Raw genomic sequence first — 24,615 nt, forward strand, 5'->3', positions numbered from 1 at the left:
TTTTCCTTTTTGTTTTGTTTTTTACCATTATTTTACCTTCCTTTTGATAAAACCAAGCCTTCCTCTACATCTCTACAAACTTCTGACTCCCACATTCATGTCTCACGATTTTTAAAAATATCTCCAACAAAAGTTCTATAATTTAAACCGCTAAGAGAAATTATAATGGACATCACGTGTGTGTGTGTGTGTGTGTGAGAGAGAGATGATATGGGAATTGTTGGAAGGATCACCAAGCAGCCTAGTGCACGTGAAGTTGTCCACTTATGCAAATTACAGCACAATTTACACATATGGTTAGTGAATATACAATTAGGGATGAAAGGTCCCCTGCCTAAATAAACAAGGTATATGATAAACGCAATAAGGTCCCCAGCTGTATGAAACTAGGACCCATCACTACCTCAACCCCACAAAAGAAGATGATCACATCAATCCAAAAAGTTGGACTTCCACAAAACTAGGACCCACTACTTTAACCCATTCCATCAGGCAAGGCAATCACTGGACATGTTATCGTGCTCGTAGTGAGCCAATGCAGGCAGCACTACAATTTTAATGGGATTTCAAAGTAGAAAACAAAAACCTACTTCCATGAAGCTTTAGGAGCCACATTTCCTTTTCTTTTGTCCCTTGCCAGAAAAATAATTAATCTTTGTGTATCGTGAATTAGCAAGCTCCCGAGGAACAACAGCACCGGATGATTTCAGAACCTCTACCAAGTCCCCAAACAGATTCTTGTTCTCCTCATTCAGTAATACAATAGCCATCCCCTCCTCCCCCAGTCTAGATGCCCTCCCTATCTGATGAATGTACTCCTCGATAGAATTCGGTAAATCAAAAACAATAACCTGCCTCACTCTCAAGAGATCTACACCCCTCCCAAGAATCCCTGTCGCCACAATCACAGAAAGCTCTCCTGTCAAGAACAACCTCAGAGTTTCCCTCCTCTCCTTCATGGATTTGTCTCTATGGATTGATAGAGCTTTCATCCCGGTCATGACTGTGATCGCTTCACAAAGTAGGTCGGCCCCAAGCCTCGATCCCACAAATACCACAACAGGGGGCTTAAAATGTTGCTTGCTCATTAATATCTCAAAGAGCTTCTGTTTTTTCTGTTTCGACTCCACCCAGATGACTACCTGTTTCACAGATTCATTTGGTCTGTTCGGCTTCCCAGCAGAGACAAGGATCAGATCTTTAGCCATTGAGCTTGCCATTTTCTCCACCTCTGTAGGAATCGTTGCGGAGTACATCAATATCTGAAGCTGGAAAAGAGCTTGAAAAATCTGCATTACTTGATCTCGAAAGCCTCTTTGAAGCATGCAGTCCACCTCATCTAAAACTAGAATGGAAACCTCATCCAGTTCGATGTCATGCTTGGTTAAAAGATCGATTAGTCTGCCTGGAGTTCCAATGATCAATTCAACGCCCTGACGAATACGATAGATTTGTGGAGCCATGGCATCACCACCAATCACAAGTGCAGTTTTAAATGGCAAACCCTTTCCAAGCAGCTTGGCCTGTTCCTCCACTTGTACACAGAGTTCCCTAGTTGGAGCCAGAACCATCGCTAAGGGCTTCTTATGATCTGAGGAGTTCCCAGAACGAAACTTTGCACATTGAGAAATTATAGGAACCATAAAGGAAGCTGTTTTACCCGAGCCCGTATCAGCTGAAACAAGCAAGTTCTTGCCACTCAAAGCAGCTGGAATGGCTTGCATCTGGACAGGTGTGGGTACTTCGTATCCTGCAGCTTCTAAATTTTGTTCAAGCTTCTGAGGAAGATTGCAAGAAGAAAATGACAAGATGGGTGGTGGAACAAAGTCTCCCTTAACTCGAATCCCAATTTTACTCCTGAGTGATTCTACTTGATTACTGGCTAAACATTGAGATTTTGATTTACAAGCCTCGTCTCTAACATAAAAGCATTCATCACTAACAGGTAATCTTACAGGAGGAGGAAGATTTTCTGGCTTATGGGTATTAGAAAGTCTGCAGAGAAGAGTCCTTTTACATTCCATGCTGCAAATATCATCATCCGTCTCATCACAAATGTACTCACCATAGCGTCCACAGATAACGCAACGAGGTTCCCCTGGCAGGGCTTCCCTCTGATCCCAACACCTCTCCTTCACCAGATTCGCTACATCATGCACTACAAACCAAAATTAATGTAATGGGTTAAGTGTTTCATTTGTAAGCTTGACAACCAATCAAATAATAAAAACTACCTTCTGTAATATTGGATTTTCATGCTTTCTTGGAATGCAGAGGAATTTTATCTTAATTGAAATGCAAAGATTTAAGAAATAGATACTCTTGAATCTTATTTCACAATGAAACTCCATCAAAAGTCTATAAATAAATAACAAAAAAGTAAACAAAATACCCATAAAAAAAGTATACAGAACAAAATTATTTCAAAAAGAGTATTAAGTCAGACTCTTAAACATTTGCCGCTTGAATGCTAATTTCATTCAAGAGATGAGGGTCATGGTGTCATAGAGATATGTGATGCAAGAAAAATAGAAGTGAACACCGTGGTCTTACCTGTGGCTTTATAACCATTTGTTACTGTCGACGTGTTTTCAGGCTCATTATCTGGGTTGATATCTTCCATGATTCACACTTATAAGGCTGTCCAAAAAGATAGAAATTAGATTCACGAAGTTTCAACAAGATCTTTTAAGTACAATAGATGAAACATAAAACAGTACCATATCACATATAGTCATATTCTAAATGATGAGATAAACAAAATAATTAAATTTACAGTCGCTTTTTCTCATTTTTCCTATCTTTGAATTGGTTAACACTTAAGGCTATGTTTGGTAACACTTCAGAAATCTGAAGTCTGAAGTCTGGAAACTAGAAATCAGACTTCAGAAGTTTCATCCAATGTCCCCCCATCTGAATTTCTATTCTGAAGTCTCACATCTGATATCTGAAACAAAACAAACAGAAATAAAGCTTCTGAAGTCTAGATTTTAAAAGTGGACCACCTCCATTCAGACTTCACAAGTGTTACCAAACACACACTTACAACTTACCTTACCTTGATATGATTTTAAAAATTACAATTAGTGAGTAAATACTAAATATAGCTCTAGATAGAGTTAAATGGCAAAAAAAAAAAAAGTAACCAATCAAACTTCAAAGTTTTTATTTATTTGGGAATAAACCCTAGATGATGATTATGATGATGAGTTTAAAATTTAAATCAAATGTCCCATTAGAACAGTGAGCATAGGGAAAAAAAAAGTTAGGGTTGTAGATCAAGCTCTGCCAAAACCCCAAAACATTTTAGAGGAAAACATAGCAACTCCAATCTTCTTAGTTCTTAGGACACAAATTTAGATTAAATTGTTTATTATGAATAATGTAAAATTCTAAATAAACAAAGAAAGAAATCCATTTGTAATAGTACCTGAGAGAGATAAGAGAGAAAATTTCCAGTCCTCTTCCTCGCTATAACTCCAAAACTTAGGCCACGTTTGATAACGTTGCCAAAATTTGTTGTCAGATTCTGCTGTAAGACGCAGTTGTCAGAAATAGCTGTAAAAAGCTGAAGCACTGAAAAGCTTGTTTGATAGAGTCTTGTAAAAGTGCTGTGTTGTTTACCAGAATTTGGTAATTATTGTTTGATACAATTACTGGATTATGCTGTATCATGGTAAAATGACCAGAATACCCTTAATGTTTATAATGCACGCAGAATGCACCAAAATTGATCATAATACCCTTATAAATATATAATTACACTAAATATATATAAATATATTAAATTTACATTAAAAAATTATAAAAATAATTATTTTAATTTGAATAAATTTTATATTTCTATAAAAATTTCGACAACATCTCTTCTTAAAAATAGACGTATGAAATTTTCCTGATAAAGAAAATACCTGCATAATACACATCCACATAACAAGTCCGTAAAGACTTGGTCTCTTACATCTTAAGCGTTCATAACAAGTAGGGGGTTTGTGGGCCGGCTGCCCTGGCACGTGTCTCACTAGGAGATTGCTCTAACCAAATTAATGTATTTTTTTAGGAAGAATTTGTCTCTGGTCTAAGTAATGTATATTACAATAAAAATAACCCTACCAATCTAAAATTGTTCCTTTTGTTTCTCATTCATGTTCTTTCCTCTAGGTTTTCTTACAAGTTCCACATTCTCCAAAAAATGTGGGTTTTGCAAGAAGAAGAGCCTTTGAATCCTAGGAGGCATTTATCTCCTTTAGGACATTGTGTTCAACATAAGCCTCGCCAATCGCCATCTCCAATAATTTTGTACTTTTTTTGTTCAGAACTCCTTCTTGTGGTTTGGTTTACTTCATATAGGATGAATCTGTTAGTCTGAGTTTATTGCTACTTCCAACTTGAGCATCAAAATCTTATTCAATAAGCACTATTTTTACCTAAATTATAAAACAAATAAAGTTTCAATGCTTCAAAATTAAACCCAAAAAAAAAAAAAAAAAAGATAATGCCTCTACGCCAATAAACGATTAGAAAAATAAAGGAACCTAATTTCAACTAGACAAAGAATCTCACCACCCAAATTGAAATATTTTACTACTAATTATCTCTAATAATAACAGAGATTGATAAATCAATTCCTAACAAAATTTTACAGATTTGCAAAGACGAAGAAATGGGAGTCCTTTCGACGATTCTGTCGGTTTTTGGAGGTGGAACAGAAGAGGGATCGATAGAAGGTGGTTGAGGAATATCTGTCTAGGATCTTGTTTGAAGGATTTGAGAAGCTCTGAAGATCCAAATTTGTCGAGGAAATTTTCGATTAGGGTTTAGAAATCGCGAGAGCTTAATTATGAGGGTCTTTGGAGGTGCTTGCTTATCAAATGGAGATCCATGAGAGAGAGAAAGAGAGCTCACCTGTGTAGCAATAGAGATGGCGTCGATCGTAGATATCCTGCTAGTGCGGTTTAGGTCGAACGAAGAAGAGAGATCGATTGGGTTTGAGGTCGTGGGACTTAAGTTGGAAATAGATTATTCGATGAAGGGTATTACGGTCATTTCACATAAGCCGTTCAAACGCAAATCACGAAATCGCGTTTTGACGTTAAAAAAAAAAAAAAATGTTTTTTGAAGCACTATCAAAGACGCATTTACAAAATCAAGTAAAAAAGTTTCGAAGTTTCACGAATTTCAAACGATTTGTTGAATTAAATCCAGGCAATAATCTTCTTCGTTGTCTTCGTATTCAAGTCAACTACTCTCAAAACTCAAAACCTAGAGACCAAGATGGGAATATAAATACAGGTTTGTTCGATACGAAGTCGGACACAATTGTTTGTTTGCAGGATGAGGGCACACAACATGTAGGACTAGGGGGAAGATACCAGTATCTGATTCTAAACCTCGCTTTGTCGTCTCGTCTCGTCTCGTTCATGGACCAGACCGAGTTGTCTTGAATGAGCAAGTTTAATTGTGGTGAAATAGAGTTGAACGGGATTGCACCTACGTCATGGGATTAACTCTCCTCAACTTTATATTTATAATTATTTATTCATATATATTTATATAAATTTTATTATAATTTTTCTTTTATAAAATAAGGTTGAATAGATCTCCAATCATGAAATCATTTTTTATGGACATAATATGTACTTAAATTCTAAAAGAATGAATTATTTTAACTAAAATTTACAAAAATTATAGTTGACTCGGTCCAGTCCAGTTTTACAAAAATCAGTGTTATATTGGGTGACTCATCATTATCACCTAATGACCATCATAATTAGATCATTGTATGTTCATCATGATGACGATAAGTTACAACCTCAACTTTGAGGTCATGGGTTCAAGTCATGATGATGATGATCATAATAAGCATGATAATGATGATCACATTGATGACCTTGTTCATGATAATACCTGTAACGAGGCTGTTTATAATGATCATTGTAATACCCTAAGCCCACAATAGCACAATATTGTTCGTTTTGGGCCGAAACCCGCAGGACTTTAAAACACGTTATGTTAGAGTTACACAACAGATTGAGCCCTACTCATAATATTATCTTCTTTGGTTGCTCTACTTATTTCACAGGTTGCCCTCCCCTCAAGGTTTTGTTTCCCACTGACAGGTCTTGCCCCTAGGTAGAACACGTGTTAGAATTACATAGCAGCTTGGCCCCACTCCCAATATTGTCTTCTATTGCGGCTCCACTTGTCTCAAAGGCAACCCTTTCCTCAAGGTTTTGTTTTTTACTGGAAGGTCTTACCCTCAAGTAGAACGCATTGTATTGTGTAGGGTTTAATTTATCTCATAGATCAGGATCTAAACATTTTCCTGTCCAATGTGGGACAAATTGTACTCTTCCCTATCATTCCACCTTTGTCACGTGATAGCTTCACTTTGACCCCTTGGTCTCTGTAGCCGTTTCCACATCCAGCTAGTGGCACACCAACGAGGCCGTGACAATATCCCCACCAAACAAGAAGAGTCATCCTCAACTCTTATACCATTGTTATGGCCTCATCGGTGCACCATTAGCTAGACGTGGAAAGGGTTGTGAGGATTGGGGGGTTGTAGTGGAGCTATCACGTGGCAAGGTGGAATGACAGGGAGGAGTGCGAGTAATCCCGCATCGATTCAGAAAACATTTAAATCTTGGTTTATAAGGACAAATCAGACCCTACATAGTACAACACGTTTTAAAACTATGTGGGCTTCAGCCCAAAACAGGTCATATTGTACTATTGTGGGCTTGGGATTTACAATGATGATGATGATCATTATTAGCATCATTGTATATTCATAATGATGGTAATAACCATCATTGTACGACTATTGTATTAGGAACAATCGGTGCTTATATTTAATATGGACGACACTTTTGACATCAATTAAAAACTGATGTCATTTCTATAGGTTATCAATGTTGTTGGTATGCAAACTGATGTTATGTCTTTAACTATGGTTAATATGTATTAACCATATTGAAGGTCTTATTTGGTAGGGATGGGATTTTAATAAGTTGCATTCTTGAGATAGATTACATCAGCATCAACTATTAGATGGGTGCGGATCCTTTGTATCACTTTTTTCCTATAGCTCCATGTATCACTTTTTAATGGTTGAAAGAACGCCACATCAACAGGCAAACTATATCTAATCATTTAAATTCGAAGGTTTAGTGGCCACTGATTTTTTACTTCTAAATCTCATCCAAGGCTCGAATCCTAGATGGTTGTGGTGGTATTTTATTTTCAATGTGGCATTCTCCCAATTGTACCCAAAGTGCTATAAGGAGCTACAAGAAAAAAATTTGATGAGTAGACTTGTTAGGATTGGTTGGTGATTCAAATTTTTTTTTTTTGACTCAAATGTCTATAGAGTTAGAGTTGTCAATGGATGATTATCAGTTCGGATACAACAATATTTGAATTTGAATATGAAATTTTTATCTGATATCCGAATTTGAAATTGAATCCGACGAATGTTCTAAAACTCTATCTGAATTTGAATCCGATTAGAATTTGAATAATTTGAACATTTAAAAAAACTCGATTTTTCCTTATCCAACTGATTTTCCATTATTTAAAAAATCCTGTTATATATTATATTATTTATATAAAAAATAAATCAATCAAATAATATATATTATATATTATTTCAAATAGGATATTATCGGATTCGAAATGTTAATATCTAAATCTGAATCCGTATCCGATAAGGATTTGAATATATAAAACTATCTGAATTTGAATCCAATATTCGAAATTTTTAGATAATATCTGATTTTTCGAATTCGAATTTTGCATTATCATTGACACCCGTATATAGAGTCAATCAAAAACTCACAAATTGACTTGAATATCTATATGGATGCACATCATTAAATTAATTCTACTTTCCATTTAAAATATTATCAGATTTGTAAAACTAATTGATTCAGTTATTTTAGAAAAGAAATTGAGTTATGAAGGTACTAGAGCCATTCAAAATTAATTCAGTTATTTATTTATAATCAGAAGGTAGGGACAGTCCAACTCAACTAACCATAGAATAAAAGCTTTTCTTAAATCTCCAAGGATAGAATGAAAAACTTCGTTAAGTAATGGAAGAATATAGAAAAGAATAAAAGCTTTTATTAACACAAGGCAGAATAAAAGGCTTTCGATTTTCTTTATAAGAACAACATAAACATTCTGATTGAGGTCATGTGCAGGAACACTACGATGAATACCCTATTTATTTCCGACGACAGAGAAGGTATATTTATTTTATTTTATTTTATTTCGTAGGAGGTTTCAAGAACCGGAACTTGGATTAACTCGCCTGATTTGGACCAGTCGAGTGAATTCCTCTCAATTTATTTTTCTTTTGAAATTGAGATATATGCGGCTCTTGGACCACCTGACTAATCCTTGTTGGGACATATGCACCAGATAATTTTTGAGATAAATCCCCAAGGGTAACCTTAAGTGGGGATTTGAAGTCGAGACCTCCACATAAAAAATCAAGATGCAACTTACACATCTAATTTAATTTTAATATTTGGCAGGAGTAGCAGAATCGTTTAGAGATGCTTCACCAACTCACTACAAATTCAAAATTGAGTCATTTTCATTACTCTCAAAGGCTTCCATAGAGAGATACAACACAACTACTTTTGATGCTGGTGGTTACAAATGGTACAGTTTCTTATGTTCTTCTCGTTTGACGATGACTGTTGACAAGCTTTTACAATAATGATATCCTATACTCAAGGAAGTTGGGAGTGGATTCCCAATTCCAGATCTCTTTATTGTGCCATGTGGTGCAATTTTCCTTGCTGACTGATAGATAAGTAGGATTGCAACTCAGGTGGGTTGGGCCGAGTTGGGTATCAACCTGCGGCCACGCCTAACCCGACCTCAGGCGTGAAATCCTCAACCCGACAGGTCAGTCAGGTTGATCAAGTTGGTTCACTCCTCATTAATACTAAATAATTTACATAATGTGAATCCCAATCATTTTATTTTTTTCATTTATTTTGGTCATGTGAGTTTGGGCCCTACTCATGGGCCTAGTGGGTCTGAGGTTTGCCTCTTTAGGTGTAATTCAAAGGAGACATGGGGTTGGCAACTACCTGGGGTACATGATTTATGGCTTAGTCCATGTCGACACTGGACTAATGACATGGAATAACTAAAACTTTCAATTATGTTTGGTTATATTTTTGGATCTTAATTTCTATTAGATTATATTTACTAAATATTTTAGTGTTCAATTACAGGACTTTGTGTCTCTACCCAAAAGGAAATGGGAAGAAAAACGTAAGGGAGCATATCTCATTCTACTTGGTAATATCAGAGACAAATTCCCTACCTCCAGATTGGAATGTTAATGTCGTTTTCAGGTTATTTTTGTTCGATCAGGTTCGAGATAGGTATTTAACCGTCCAAGGTATCTATCCTCTTCCACTAAATATCATTTTGTACCAATTATAATGATTTAAGTGTTAGGAAAATCGCGTCTAAAGCTTCATATTTAACAATTAAACAGAGCACACTCAAAAAGATAAGAAATAATCTGTTGTGTAGAGTAACATTTCTAATGGAAACTTAAAGTTACTAAACCAGGGCAACTTGGTGAAAGGTCTTTAAGAGCCAGGATACTAAAGGAATCTTATAAAAGATTGAGTAAGAGCAAATCAAATAAAATTATGACACCAAGAAAATCACATATAACCCAGCATTAAGCTCTTAAAAATTATTTATATAAATGATTTGTTTTATTGAAACTAATCCTAACCGATTGACTCGGACCAAGTTTTAAAAACCTGACGACAAGTACTGATTGAGTTTAGTAGTTCCTCATAAAAAAGTTTATAACATGATGATGGGCTTTGGTTCTTTTGGAAATATTCTTTAGGTCATGTATACACTTAATTGTGTCTGTCTTTAATCAGTATTACCTTACGTAGATACCAAGGAGACAGGAAGACATGCGATGAAGACTGAATGGGGTTTCGACAAATTCATCACAATTAGAACTTTCAATGATCCTTCTAATGGATACCTTGTAAATGATGTGTGTGTGTTTGGAGCGGAGGTTTTTGTCTGCAAGGAAAGAAGTAGAGGCATAGGAGAGTGTCTCTCGATGATAAAGGGAGCTAGAACTAGTAAGCACACTTGGAAGATTGATAACCTTTTAGATGAAAAAAGATTTAAGCAATGTCGTTTGGAGTCTGAAGCATTCATGGCTGGAAATCACGAATGGTATACATACATACATATTAGTACTATTTAATTTAATTTGTTTGCAATTAATTGGTATATATTTTGTAGGAAGATTGAGCTCTATCCAAATGGACGTGGGGAGGGAAATGGAAATAGTGTTTCTATGTTTTTAGCTTTGGCTGATTCATCAAGACATTCTGTCGGTAGAAAACTGCTTGTGGATTTCACCTTGAGCCTAATGGACCGAAACCTCAAGAAACGACAAGCTAGCAGTAAGTATATGCATAGATCCTTGTACATGTTTTAAAACTCATCGATCTAAGTTGAGTCAAGTCACAAGTTGATTTTTATGAGTCAAATAATTGTAAAATTAATCATTTTAAAATTTATAATTATTCTATTTTCCTCTTTTTTAATCAAAGAATATAACATATAACATGAATTTTTTAATCTACTTAGTGAGTTGGTTCAAATGAATTTGAGCACTGAATCAACTTGGCTTGAGTTTTATTGAGTCGACTTTATGAACTTTAAAATGTAGATTAGAATCTTATACCTGAGCTTGTTAATAAGCTTATGTCACATTGAGGTATATATATATATATATATATATATATATGGGATGGATGTATGCTTAGAAGTTTATGTTTTTATATTGCAGCTACTAATTGGTTCACAACATGGGACGATAGTAAAGGTTGGGAGAAGTTCTTGCCATTTATTAATATTGTAAATCCGAAGGAAATTTGCATCGCTGAAGCAGAGGTTACCATCTTAGGAGTGGTTATTCCATCATTAGAGATTGAAGGAATTACCCTAGATTTCAGTAGTGATGCTATTCCTGAATGCATCCCAGAGTGCATGGAAGAAGAAGTACACCACTATTGTTGTCCAGCTCCAATTCCGATGAAGCCTCACACAGAAACATGCAAACATTAGTATTATAGTACTACACTTTATCGAGTATGACACTTTGTACAGGGTATAGACAATGCAATAACATTTTAATCCATGTTCATAGAGTGAAGAAAGAACAGAACTATAATTTTAAATTTAGTGGCAGACATGTTTAAATGGATTTTTTTCCCCATGTTTACAGGGGATTGGACCACCTAAGATTAATTCTCCTTATCAGTGACAAACCCATTGCGCAGGGAGGGTGCAATCACCTATAATTTTAAAATGAGCTGGAGTAACACTAAAATTGACATCGATTCTCACATTGCTGATGTGTAGGTGCACACATAGCCATAGATGCTTTTCACTCATATATCTCAATGAAAAGCATCTATGGTTCCGTACATACATCCATGTCAGCAATGTGAGAATCAATGTCAATTTTAATGTTACTTCAGCATTTTCCTTCCAAAATTGCCCTATGCTAGTCAGTTTTTTTCCTTTTATTTCTTTATGTTGATAAGTAGTGCAAGCATTTTAAAAATAAAGTAGTTGTACTCCTTTAGAAATAACTCAAACCATGAATCAGATTTGAGACAATTCATTGTAGTTCATGAATGACAATAGAGGGCAGATGTCCATAGTTCAAGAATAACAAAAAGGCCATTGTGATGCTAAAAATACCTTAATTTCAACAGTTGAGCCTATGAGAGGGTTACAAAATGCAGTAGAGGCATGTTCATGAGAACAATAACAACATAACATGTTTTAGCAAAAGCTTCAAAAGGCTTAGTTAGTCTCAAAGGATTTGCCACCATTGTTGGGTATATGAACAGGTATTGTATACCAGTTTACCTATCGCAAATCTAAATTATGTTGCCAATTTAACAGAATACCAATTTGCTTTGTATCGGTTAACGCATGGATAGAGCGAATTTGGTAATGTAGCTCAAAACCATGAAAAAGATACTGACCATGTCCTGCTTCTGATGATGACCAAATTGCATGATGAGGATGGGCATGATCATGACGATGATAATGACCATGACAGTGATGAAGATGATCTTCAAAAGAAATATATGTTGATGCAAATCATGTTGTAAATAGATGATATGTGCAAACAGTCCAAAATATACTCATATTTTTATTGCTCAACTCTATATAAGAGATCACACCAATTCCAAGGAAAGAAGATCCTATGAGAGCCCTCTTCCTGAAAGTAAATGCGTACGTGTACCTGTGGAGTGTGCTCTTAAACAGAAATAGATTTGGGACAATTGAGATAATAGTTCCTTTAAAAATAGCTCTAACCACGAAACAGATTTGGGGCAATTCATGGTTTTGCAGATTTATATTTTATATTGTTACAGTCCAGATAACAGATATCCCACCAATTCAGGTGGGTTCTCTTACTGAAAAATTCAGATATATCACAGAACTGGGACAAAATTGGTTTTATATTAAAATCAAATATCAAGACTTGAAAATAAGGGTAAAAAAAATTAGTGTGGAGTACTTGCATGTATATTCAAGATGACTTCTCAATGATCTGTTCATATTTTAAGGCAAGAAAATGTACTTTACAATTCAATGGGCTTGGAGCAGATGGAAATTATGTTTCCAATTTAATCATACCACCAAACAAGATAAATATAGGGGATATTGTTACTACAATGATAAGGAATAATGTATTGGATGTTTCTTACAAATAGAAATGCCATAAGATAAAACGTACAACAGAAATATCGGAAAGATCTATTTATTTAGTTGATTTTGCATTTTGGACAGCCAAAAGCATATTACAGATCAGACAGTTATAACCACGCCCAAAAAAATTGTTTGATCTATGTATTCAATGAGTAGAAGCTTATAAGACATAGACTCTAAACTGCAGTCAAACCATCAATTTGTGAAATGATTCAGAACTTAAGTGAATAAATGGGGACAAAGAAGCATTGACAAACTATTGCATCAAAGTATCTTGACAATATCTTTGAGTCTTGGAGCTAGATGCAACTTTCGGTTAGGTCGAACAAACTTTCGGGGCTAGACACAACTTTCCCTTGGGTCAAAAAGACTTTCCGGGGCTAGACCCAACTTTTGATTGGACCGAATAGACATTCGGGACTAAATGAAACTTTCGCTTGGTCAAACAAACTTTTGGGACTACACTCAACTTTTGCAAAATGTCGAACATACTATCGAGGGAAAACACAACTTTTGCTTAGGCAGAACAGAGTTTTTGCACGAGACGCATTTTTCTTTATGATGACTTCCGGGGCTAGATGAAACTTCCATTTTGGTGGAACAGACTTAAAGGGCAAGACGCAACTTTCTGCTTGGCCTGTGCAAATTTCTGAGATAGACACATTTACGCTAATAACTTACAGGCCTAGCAATGCTTGATTAGGTCGAACAGACTTTTGGGGCAAAATGCAACTTTCACTGGAGTAAAACAAACTTTGAGACACAACTTTCACATGGGTTGAATGAACTTTTGGAGCTACAGGCATTTTTCGCAACGAACTTACTTTCAGAACTAGATGTTATTTTCGCTTCGGTTGAACAGACTTTCAAGGCTAAACGCAACTTTTGAATTTGTCAAATAGGCTTTCGGAGATAGAAGTATTTTTTCACAATGAAATAACTTTCATGGCTGGACTCCTCTATCGCGTGGGGTCAAATGAAATATTGGGAAACGACGCATTCTCTCTACGAACTGACTTTTGGGGCTTGAAGCAATTTTATCTTGGGTCAAACAAACTTCTGGGGCTAGACGCAACTCTCGCTTGGGTTGAACAAACTTTAATGCTAAACGAAACCTTCACTTGGACCGAACAAACTTTCGAGACTAGACGTAACTTTCTCTAAAGACCGAATAGGTTTTAGAGCTCGACACATTTTACGCAACATCTAGACTACAAAGCCATGAGGGCTGATAATTGAGAATTTCTAAAAACCTAGAAGTACCTTAGTCAATTGTACTTCCTCAACAACTCAATGGCTATGTAGTTAAGAAGACAAAATTAAATAGAAACAAAGATTATTTTTTTGTTTGATAGGTATAGCATTAGTAGTTAGCAAATGAAACTGGGTTCTAGGGTAAATTGACACCAAAAAAAACAAAAAACAAAAAAGAGAATTCAGCTGCAATACATACCTGTAAATGAAGGGATGATTTTATCGTATTGAATATATAACAAGATGTGTAGTATAGTAATAATTGACCTGCATAGGTAAAAAAACATTGGATAGGAAAATAAACATAAGTAATTTAAAGAAAAAATCGAAAATAAATTTTAACAATCAAGGGGAAGACCAAAAATTATTACCAAAACATAGTGAATTGCACATGCGTGGGGGACTTCTTGTTGAGAATTCAAGAGATAAATCAAATATGATTTGGGAAGCTACCTCTACATCATTCCATTGCAAGCCAACAGTGATAAAATAATCATTTTCAATTGAATTAAAATGGAATGACACTTGTACTACATTGGAAATTCAATCCCTAAAATTGAAACATGAGCAACCACAAATTGACACTTGTGGGTTACCTCATGATAGTATGATCCCATCAATAGTAAATCTTCTATGATTGCACCATCCGAGATCTATCCTTTATATTGAATACAATTTTTAAGATGCTAAAAAAAAATGATACTGAAGAGTTTAGAGTGGTGGAAAAAAATTACAAAGTTATTGGACATAAATACCTTTCAATGTTGAGCGCAGCCATGTGAAAGTTACCTCAACCAACAGATTAAATATCAGCTTGATAGTTGAATTATACCCATTGTGAACATTTTCTTGTTTCATATGAAGCTACACTTTAGGTCATCAAGGGGTAAAAAAAATTCAGTTGCTAATGTCCAAAAAAGGGTGTATATAATATGATATCCCACAAATTAAAGGATGAAGATAGCAGATCCTATAAGAATCCTCTTCCTCAAAGAGAGTGTGTGTAAGTAGTGTGCATGAGTGGGAGTGGGTGGGTGTGCATGTGTGTGTGTGTGTGTGTGTGTGGTGGTGTGGGGGAGAGGGGGGGTGCTTTTATATGTTACTGTGTGTGGGTTGATGGGTGTGAGGTCGGGTGTGGTAGGGCTGCAACTTGGGCAGGCTAACCACAACTCAAGCCGATGGTAGGGTTGAGTTGAGCTCGGGTTGATGGTTCTACAACTTGGGTTGAGCCTGGGTTGACCCTCAAACCAGCCCAGGTTGCAGCCCTGGGGTGCGGGGCATATGGTTTGAGTTTTGAAGCAAAATAGGGCATATTTTATATCCTCAACTACTCAATGGCTCTATGTAGTTATGCATATCAAGTTAAATAGAAAAAAAAAAAAAAATTTATAGGTATGGGATCAGTTGTTAGCAAATGAAATGGGTTCTAGGGAGAATTGAGACAAGGATAAGACACCAAAAAAAAAAAAATTCAGCTGCTATACATAACTTTAGATGAAGAGATGCTTTTATTATAAAGAACATATAAAAAGATGTGTAGAATAGTAAAAAAATTGACCTGCATATATAGGTAACATAGGTAAAACTACATTGGAGAGGAAAAAAACACAAGTAATATAAAAAAAAAATTAGAATAAACTTTAACCATCAAGGTGTAGACCAAAAATTATGACTGAAACTGGTATATACAACATAATGGGTATGTTTGATAACTGAGAGTTGCGTGTGTGAGTTGGTAACTCATGCAAGTTGCACAACTTTTCACATTTGGAAATCTAACAAGTGCGAGTTGGCAACTTTCCAAGTTTCAACATCTCGTCTTTTGTGTTGTTCAACATTCACCTTGAGAGGTGAATGTTGAGAACATTCGTCCGAGGGTTCAACGGTCTTCATCTCCATCACACAGTCTCTCTCTCTCTCTCTGAGGTTCTTTCTCCTGAGAGTGTGACCGAATTCATGTGAGGTAGATGACGTTGGAGATCTGATCTTCTACCCTTTTAACGGGTTTCCAAGATAAACCCTAATTTGAATATGATTTTGCACTTTGGGAAAGAAGCATAGGATGTAAGTTGAACTCTTAGAACAACCAAACACAAAACATGTAATAAACTCTCACCCTCAACATCCAAGAGTTAAATTTCGAGAGTTGAACTCTTGAATGTTCAACTCTCTCAGGAAACTTTCCTTTATGAAACACACCCTATACCTCCTTCAACCATCAAACCTCAACAACAAGACAGTATAAGTTGGCAAGGCTTGTGAACTGTTGATTATATGACCTGGGTTCAAAATCTGATGAACTCACTTTGCTTGTCTAGTAAAAAATATAAAAAATAAAGATTGGTTCAAGGATGTTGGATTTTTGTCAAGAAAAGTCAAGAATTTCTTACAATAGAACAAAGATGAGGTCGAATAAGTGAGATTTTTTCCACATTTAATTTAAACAAAAAATCATCAATGGCCTCCACATAATAGTAAATTTTGCACTTAAAAACATTCACAGTACATGATCATAAATTCATGTCTTTCATTCATAAAATGTTGCCATTAGCTATGATTTGAAGAATCACACACATTATTGAATTTACAACACCATTTATGTATAATAATTGAAATCAAACCAACCCCAATCTTTAATATAATTATTAACAACAAATAATGTTGCACATACCCATCAAAAAGAAGAAAAGAACAAACAAACAAACAAACAATGCTCTATACCATGATTTTCTCTGCACTTGAACAAAAAATAAAATAAAAAATAAGACAGATGTTCTTTTATACACTTATGAAACAGCTGGATCTCGTCTCCTCTACGGATGAAAATTTAATACACAGTGCCCACAAACCACTTGGTCCAAACAAGCTATAGTTGTAATCTCTCTCTTATCTCGTCGCCCTAAATAGATAGCTTCCAGGGGTTACGGTCAAAGTACCTTCCCCCATGATGGTTGTCGATCTTACTTCTCTCTCATGTATCCGTTCTAGTTCCGAGACCAAGTAACTCATGGATGGTCGCCTCTGGCTAGAGGGATTGACACACTGAGCTGTCAACTGTATGAACTCTTTCATGCCTTCAGCTGTGAAACTATTGCCCAATCTCTGATCAATGATTGCAGATATATCGCTCGAGTCCTGATAGTTTTGTGCCTTCACATTGTTCACAAGAATCCACAAAAAATAAATATATATTAAGTAGGATAATCAACAACTAAACTTCCTTTTTTTTTTTTTTTTTTTAGGTACTTAAACTGATTTCTTAATGGTTCCACTGCATATGTGCTGGCATATCAAAGTAATGAGATTTCCAAATGTGGCAACAATACTCCGGACTTCTAGACGAAGAATCAATCAGCTCAATATATATATATATATATATATATAGGGTCGCATTCCATGTACACATAAGTGGACTTATATCTCTACAAACCATGGTAGCCGTCAGATTAAACGAAAATCCAACGCTCAAGATCAGCTCGTCTTCAATCTAAAATAAAAGTTTCAAATTTAGTTTGACCTCCCCATGAAATCAGTTCGTCTTCAATCTCTTCTTTGAAACCCTAACTCACATTCCCTCTCTCAAGCCTGGGGATTTGTCGCACACCATATTTTCGATGCACCGTTTGATTCATTACTTGAAGCCCTTTTAGTTGTTATGATTATGTTTTGAGAATTCTTTTTTTTATTCACCTTTATCTACATCTTAGTTTTCATAGTTGTAGATTCAGCCATTTCTGCCAGTTCTCTTGAAGCATAACTAATCCGTTTAAGCATTTGCAGTTGGATATTACTATTTCTTCTCAAGTCAGGTCCGCAGAAGTGTAGTTTATGGAGATCAACCAAGAAATAGGTAGTTATACTTGATTTAATTAGGCATTTGGATTCTATATTTACCGATAAATAGTGATGGGCATAAGCCAGTTGTTGCATTTGTCACTGGTGGAGCCTGGATAATTGGGTGAGAATTTATAAACTTGCTGTAAAAATGCTTTAAGCTGATGTATAAAGACATTTATATTAAGAAACCCTCTGTATAGAGAAGAAGGTTTCTTTGCATAGAGAAGAGAGAGAGGGAGGGTGACAATCCGTCGTCGCCTAAGAGAGGAGGGTGAGAAGCCATGAACGACGATCGTCGAGATGAAGTCACCCTCACAGTAACAAAGAAGAGACTGAAGACGAGCTGAACTCACGGGGAGGTAAAACTAAATTTGAAACCTTTTATTTTAAACAACTTATGTTTTATTTGTACACTTCATCTCGAACATTGGATTTTCGTTTAATCCGACGGCTACCACGGTTTGTGGAGATATGAGTAGATATATGTGTACACGGAACGTGACCCATATATATATTGTGAGATGGCCAGGACCAAGCCTTGGGAAGCGGAGGTCCTAATTTTGATTCCCCCTTTGTGGCCACCACCTAGGATTAAACCAGTGCACTTGGTACCTGTGGAATGGATGATATGCATTCCCATGGGATTAGTCAGGTTGAGTACTCTAAGAGGCCTGGATACCCAAGGTATTAAAAACAAGACACAAAGTCCGAAATGTTCAAAATCAAGTAAAACGTTTCATGAAGTTCGCATGTCAGAATGACTATTTTTTTATGATGATCTCCTTCGTATGGATAATGCATTATCATTTGATTGTCCAACATGATTTCCATGTGAAGCCAAACAATGTGACTAAGAATATCAATACCATCCTCATTATCTATGCTTTATTCCTAAAATTTGGGAATAAGAGCATCCCAACTCTATATGCTTATGAGTTATGATGAATACTATCCATCAGAATTGGGAGAAGGATGAGATGGTCTTCCCTTCTTGGATACACACATGGTGTGTATACGACTGGTCAGGTGCATGTGAGTCCAATGGTCCACCCTAGATCACCAAGCAAAAAAAATAAATCCGATACATCCGATCTATCACATTATTTTATGTAGAGATGAGAGTATGATGAATGGCCTAGAATAAGTCGATATGTTCAACGATTGGGGAAACTGATTTAACAACGTTAGGTTTAAGATAGTTAAATACCCATTCAACGAAGCTTTGATCAGATTCTGAAAATCGAGTTTGAGCTTCCCGTCCACTTACTAACTCCAGTAAGAATACTCCAAAACTGTAGACATCACCTCTTTCTGAGAATCTCCCAAACTCTTTCACCCTACATAAATAAATGGATTAGATAAACATCAAATACAAATAATAAGTGATGATGGTATTGGTTCATCTTCTACGCTAGAATGAAAGTGAAAATACTAGTGAAATATTATCATCAAAGATAGAACTTGTTACTATTTAGATTCCTTATGATTAATATCACAAATATTGAGATATTGTGCTCAAAATATGATCTAATACTTGAAGAGTTTCAAGGAGAAGAGTAATACTCTGGAGCAAGAAATAGATCATCAGCCATTGTTTGAGAGGAAGAAGGACCTGCAACATCAACACTACCAAGTAAATTGCGGAGCCCCGCATCCGCAACTTTAGCAATGAAGTTTTCATCTATGAGGACATTGGCTGTTTTGAAATTTTTATGCACCAAAGGTGGACTCAAGGAATGAAGGTAATCCAAACCTGCATGGATGATGAACATGACTGCATCAGGCAGCATTACTTCGAGAATTTTTTATCCCTAAAGAGGAGATTTAGAATAATTCTAAGACTTAAAAGGATGTATATAAAAGAATTTCTTGGGACCCATTATATATCTTCAGATATTTTATCTTACTAAGAACAAATCAACTAATACCAGGAAAGCCATCAATGCTCACTGATTTTGCAGAGGATCACCTTTAGCTGCTCCTAGAGCTATTTTAAGTCTATGCTTGAATTCTAGCTTCTCATTGGAAACTTGACCAGGACCTACAAAAGAGAACCAATAAATTTCCAACTATGTATTTGAGTACAAAAAGACAACTAAAGAATGCAAAAGCATGCTGAGTAGATCATTATTAGATACGATCACGTATCACATACCCACATAAATCATTTTACACGAAGGGGGAAATGTTGAAGAATAATAAGGCAAGACGATGAGTATCAGTGGGCGAAGGGTTTATGGGGTGATACGAACAATATATTTCAGCATTGCTTACAATTTAAAGTATACTAATAAAAGATAAGTAAGTGAACAAACTGTTACCATATAAGTGACTGGAAATGCTTCCATTGTGACTATGTTCATAGATAAGCATTTGTTGCCCATTTTCCTGGCAGTAACCCAAAAGACTGACTAGATTCCGATGCCGAATGGATGAGAGATAGCGTACCTGATAGGAAATTTGGGCTCAATCATTCAAGACATAAAACATGGAAAAAAATAATGATATGAATGCAAATTTAAGGAATATGAGGAAAAAAAAATAGATATATAGACGACTTTCTTAAAAAGCACACAAGCATCATTCACAAGGTTATATACTAATGATGTTTCGAAAGGAAATTTATGAGTGAAAATTCCCAAATGCACACTTTTGTTAAAATTCCCATTTCGGTACACTCTTCATTTTCATTCCTAAAACATGCATGAACATGAGGTGACAAGATCATAGGTATTTATTCTAATTTTAAAGTGACAAACTCATTGATAAAAATTAAAATGTGAGGTAGGGAGATCACAGGTATTTATTCTAAAAGTGACGATCTCGTTGATAAAAAATTAAAACGTGGGGTAGAGATATCATGACTTAATAAATCAGGTATTTTAAGTCAAATATAGTTTGATAATTAACGGCGAGATCACTGGTATTTATTCTAAAAGTGACGATCTCGCTGATTTATAAAAGTGACGATACCGCTGAAAATGGTAATTTACGCAACTTATGAAATCCTCGTGCAAAAGAAAACGAGAGAAAATGGTAGACTAAATGCATCAAGCTTCATAAATACAGCAGAAGAGAGTCCCAAATTATAAAGAGCAACAACTAGAAAAACTTAAACAAAAACTAGTTTTTCCAATACAAAAAGTTTACCATCGACAAATTTTCCAACACAATATGAAAGAAATAAAAGTAACCCAAAAGAAAAAAAAAAAAATCATCAAGTCCCAAGTGCTTAGATAATTATTCATAGATGTAGATCAAAGGTGTTTGTTACCTCTATGATAAATTCCTGACTAGGTGCACCAGCTCGCTTTTTAATGGCTACGATCATTCCATCACGAAGTAAACCCTTAAACACCGCTCCAAATTTTCCTTCCCCTATCAAATTTATATCACTAAAGTTCTTTGTAGCTAGATCCAATTCTTCCAACATGAAACACCTTGCCTCTCGTGAATTAGATGGAAGTGATCCAGCTCCCATCAAAGACAACTCCCCTCCAACGTTTCTTCCCACTGAAAATTACCACACAAAAAAAAAAAAAAAAAACAAACAAACAAACAATGAAGATCGACAGCATATTTCTTTCTCTTCGTAGAAACTCAGTAAGCTTGAATTCCTTATCTTCTTATAAGTAATAGTTGCACTACCTTGAAGGGATGGATCAGACGAACCAGTCTCAGAATTTCTTGAAATGCTCCTTCTACGAGATAGGCAAAACCATACAAATATAATTATAATCCCCACCAATGCCACGGCTCCTGCAGCACCTCCAAGTAATGCTGCAAGAGTCCTTGACATTTGGTATGGGACCCACTTCAGCGGTGCAGAACTGTGGTCTCAGGGTATATATTCCTAAACATTTAATCTGAAATATAAATGATATAATACAATATAAGCCCAAAAGGGAGGAAGCAGCAACCAACAATCAAAGCCATTATATTTCTACATTTGATGAGATAACAACTATAATTTGCGAAAGACAAGTGCAATGACGGTAGCACGAATTAGAAAAATGCTTTAAAATATGAAAATTCCAAATATTTTCTTAATGGGAGTGAACCAGAATAAAAGGAGTAAATTGAAATAGGCAAGTTAATCATGAGATTTCAATTACTAATTGAAATCATAAAAAATTAAAAATAACGGCAAACGAATTGATCTAGGTTCCGTTAGGGGTGTATGTTTATTACACAAACGTTCAATTTCGCATACCAAAAAGAACTAAAGATGCATTATAAGATAAATGTCAATGATTTTCCTATTTGATATCGACGGACACGCATACATATTAGATGTTAGAGATTCTAAAATATTATTACACAAGAATTGAAGAGTGAAAATTCTTCCCCAATACAAGATTCAATGGAGATACATTTCATAATTTGGCTACAGGAAAATTGTATCCAGAAATTTGATAAGATATGTCTCAATAAGAAAGTTCTATCACTCAAAATCCTTGGAAGCAGTGTTGGATCATCTACATGTTATCCCAATCAATCTGAAATTCACAATTCAACTCTATACAAAAGCCATTTCTTTTCTTCAAGGCATATGTCTTTACATAATTTCTCACTACCTATGAAATGTGATCGTATGTGAAATTAAGAAAGAAAAAAAAGAAAAGAAATTATCATCTAAAATTCTTCAAATTAATTGTGTAAACTACATACCTGCAATCTCTTCTGCTTCATTCACCCATTACACAATACAAATCAATCAAGTTTTCCAAATGATACCAACAGAATCAAAATTCACCCACATTTCCTTCTCGAACCCTCTACCTCACACGGATCGGAACAAACCTCCCACGAATCGATAAATGAGAAATGCCCAGTTAAGAAATTGATCTGGGGATCTAAAAACAGACACACCCACTTTCGATTATGACCAAATTTGCGAACTTTTTAATGGCTCTGAATCGATCGACCAAGTGTTTCTAGACTAACTACAGTACAATAGCTAATAACCCTTACCTCAGAAGTATCTCCATTGTACTTTTTTATAACTTTATTAAGATCCCTTATCTGTAATATCGTTCGATACCGATTGATAGTGACTTGGTACCGACACGGAGACACCCTACCAAACCAACAAATTCAAATAAGTAGAACCAAAAAACAGGACAACCCTTTACTGTTTTGATGTTTTAAATAGAACCCATGGAGGAAAACCAGTGATTGAAGATTGAAGATGAAGAAGAAACGATAAGGATTGGTCTTTTAGAGAGAGAGAGAGAGATTGGGTTTTATTTCTGTGGGCTGTAAAGTAGTTTAATTGGGTTGTCTGGTGGTGCAAGTTGGAGGGTTTTTGCTGAGTTTTCTTTTTTATTTTTATTTATTTGCTTCTCTGTCCTGTTCACTGTCCAGGGCATCTTGTGCTGTAACAGACTCACAGTATGAGATTGATAAATGGCATGATATGAACTCAGGGACGTTAGGTAATTTTGAAATTTTATTAAAACAATTCAAGAAAATTAAGAGAGAGAGAGAGAGAGAGAGAGAGAGCATGTTCTCATGAAAGCTTGTGGGCCTCTTATTCCCACAAGGAAATATGTTGCGCCGCTCTCTTCCATTGAAAATAATATGGATCCTATACTCCAGTAATTGGGTAACGTTATCAACTCCATTTCTCTATTTTGCCACGTGGAAAATTATTTTGGGCCCACTGACTCATAAGTTGATGGAGTTGTGACGGTCATCAAGATGTCTTGATTATCTCACACGATATGATATGAAAGATTTTTTCCATACTATCTAAATTAGAAAAAAGAAGAAGAAGAAAAATAGATATCTCATTCATGAATAATACCAAGATGACCCGGGTGAATAATTTGATATCGAACAATTGTAAAATCATGATGGTATGACTATTGATTGCTTGGTTTAAAATCTCGATTTGACATCTTGTCTCGATCATGGATCAACTGAACTAATCGTCTTATCTTGGACTAGATAACCATTTTATTTGATTTACAATTATTTATTAAAATATATTTACATATAAAGAATTATAAGTTTTTTTATATTTATAAATAAGATAGATTATAAGATCATTAATTAGAAGATCATTTTCATTTTATTCAAAATCATGGTTGTTTCAGTCAAGTTTTATTGTCTTGGTTGAAAATTTCAAAATATTACCCAAGACATCTTATTTGTATCATGAAATGGTGTAAAGCCTAAGATGTCGTGTAAATCCATTCATTTAGTCAATGATATCGAGATGACTCAGTTATATCGATCTCAGACGAGATTTGAAACCATGGTTGATTGTGTATTAGCCTTCTGTATTTTTTATTTTTATTTTGAATCGTGATAATATAACTTATTCACATGGTATACTCAATCGACACACCCTGACGTGACAGGTTCGAGAATTGTAGATTTGTTCTTCTCAAAATACAAAACTTCACCTTTTATGGGGAAGTGCAATTCTATATCCCAAGGAGTGAAGATCTACGGCTTTCAAATCTATCACGTTGAGAGTGTCGATTAAGTATACCACGTGGGTAAGTCACATCATCATGATTCTTATTATTATGAGTTTCATAAACAGTAATATTGATGGGCTTCAAATCCAACGGTTAAAACTGATCAATCAAGTTGACTCTTTCTAATAGATCCATAAGTAGGGCGGGCCAAGAGGAAAGAAAAATAGAGACAGCGTTTGAATGGAACACACTACGCATTTGGTTCCTCTTTCTTGGGCTTATATTA

The 24,615-nt window shown here is 35.4% G+C and overlaps 3 protein-coding genes across 10 annotated transcripts; 1 reads left to right on the plus strand and 2 right to left on the minus strand.

The window, feature by feature from the left end:
- Positions 1–245: 245 nt before the first annotated feature.
- LOC147405293 (P-loop containing nucleoside triphosphate hydrolases superfamily protein) lies at positions 246–5,405 on the minus strand. Of its 4 annotated transcripts, none has more exons than XM_086432962.1 (4): positions 4,906–5,404; positions 3,431–3,506; positions 2,554–2,640; positions 246–2,158 (listed from the first exon to the last, which is right to left on the minus strand). In XM_086432962.1, exons 3-4 carry the CDS (start codon positions 2,621–2,623, stop codon positions 603–605), a joined length of 1,626 nt encoding a protein of 541 aa, XP_086289088.1. In that variant the 5' UTR covers positions 2,624–2,640; positions 3,431–3,506; positions 4,906–5,404; the 3' UTR covers positions 246–602. The 4 variants fall into 4 exon arrangements, with proteins under 4 accessions (XP_086289088.1, XP_086289086.1, XP_086289087.1 ...); XM_086432960.1 differs by having other exon boundaries at positions 3,431–3,529; XM_086432961.1 differs by having other exon boundaries at positions 3,431–3,532.
- Positions 5,406–8,109: 2,704 nt separating this feature from the next.
- Positions 8,110–11,294, plus strand: LOC147405294 (uncharacterized). 2 transcript variants are annotated; one of them, XM_086432969.1, is made up of 6 exons: positions 8,110–8,251; positions 8,544–8,673; positions 9,258–9,427; positions 9,933–10,242; positions 10,312–10,475; positions 10,865–11,294. In XM_086432969.1, exons 1-6 carry the CDS (start codon positions 8,200–8,202, stop codon positions 11,140–11,142), a joined length of 1,104 nt encoding a protein of 367 aa, XP_086289095.1. In that variant the 5' UTR covers positions 8,110–8,199; the 3' UTR covers positions 11,143–11,294. The 2 variants fall into 2 exon arrangements, with proteins under 2 accessions (XP_086289095.1, XP_086289096.1); XM_086432970.1 differs by having other exon boundaries at positions 9,948–10,242; positions 10,865–11,291.
- Positions 11,295–16,670: 5,376 nt separating this feature from the next.
- Positions 16,671–23,341, minus strand: LOC147405295 (proline-rich receptor-like protein kinase PERK1). 4 transcript variants are annotated; one of them, XM_086432966.1, is made up of 9 exons: positions 22,873–23,341; positions 22,570–22,754; positions 21,547–21,764; positions 21,173–21,411; positions 20,220–20,346; positions 19,868–19,939; positions 19,462–19,651; positions 19,106–19,235; positions 16,671–17,211 (listed from the first exon to the last, which is right to left on the minus strand). In XM_086432966.1, the coding sequence occupies exons 3-9, from the start codon at positions 21,695–21,697 to the stop codon at positions 16,948–16,950; spliced, it is 1,173 nt and encodes a 390-aa protein (XP_086289092.1). In that variant the 5' UTR covers positions 21,698–21,764; positions 22,570–22,754; positions 22,873–23,341; the 3' UTR covers positions 16,671–16,947. The 4 variants fall into 4 exon arrangements, with proteins under 4 accessions (XP_086289092.1, XP_086289090.1, XP_086289093.1 ...); XM_086432964.1 differs by having other exon boundaries at positions 22,570–23,341; XM_086432967.1 differs by having other exon boundaries at positions 21,547–21,599; positions 22,570–23,339.
- Between the last annotated feature and the right edge of the window lie 1,274 nt (positions 23,342–24,615).

The sequence above is a fragment of the Akebia trifoliata genome, chromosome 3, assembly GCF_017979445.1.
Source record: "Akebia trifoliata isolate Shusen 1 chromosome 3, ASM1797944v1, whole genome shotgun sequence".
Taxonomy (NCBI): Eukaryota; Viridiplantae; Streptophyta; class Magnoliopsida; order Ranunculales; family Lardizabalaceae; genus Akebia; species Akebia trifoliata.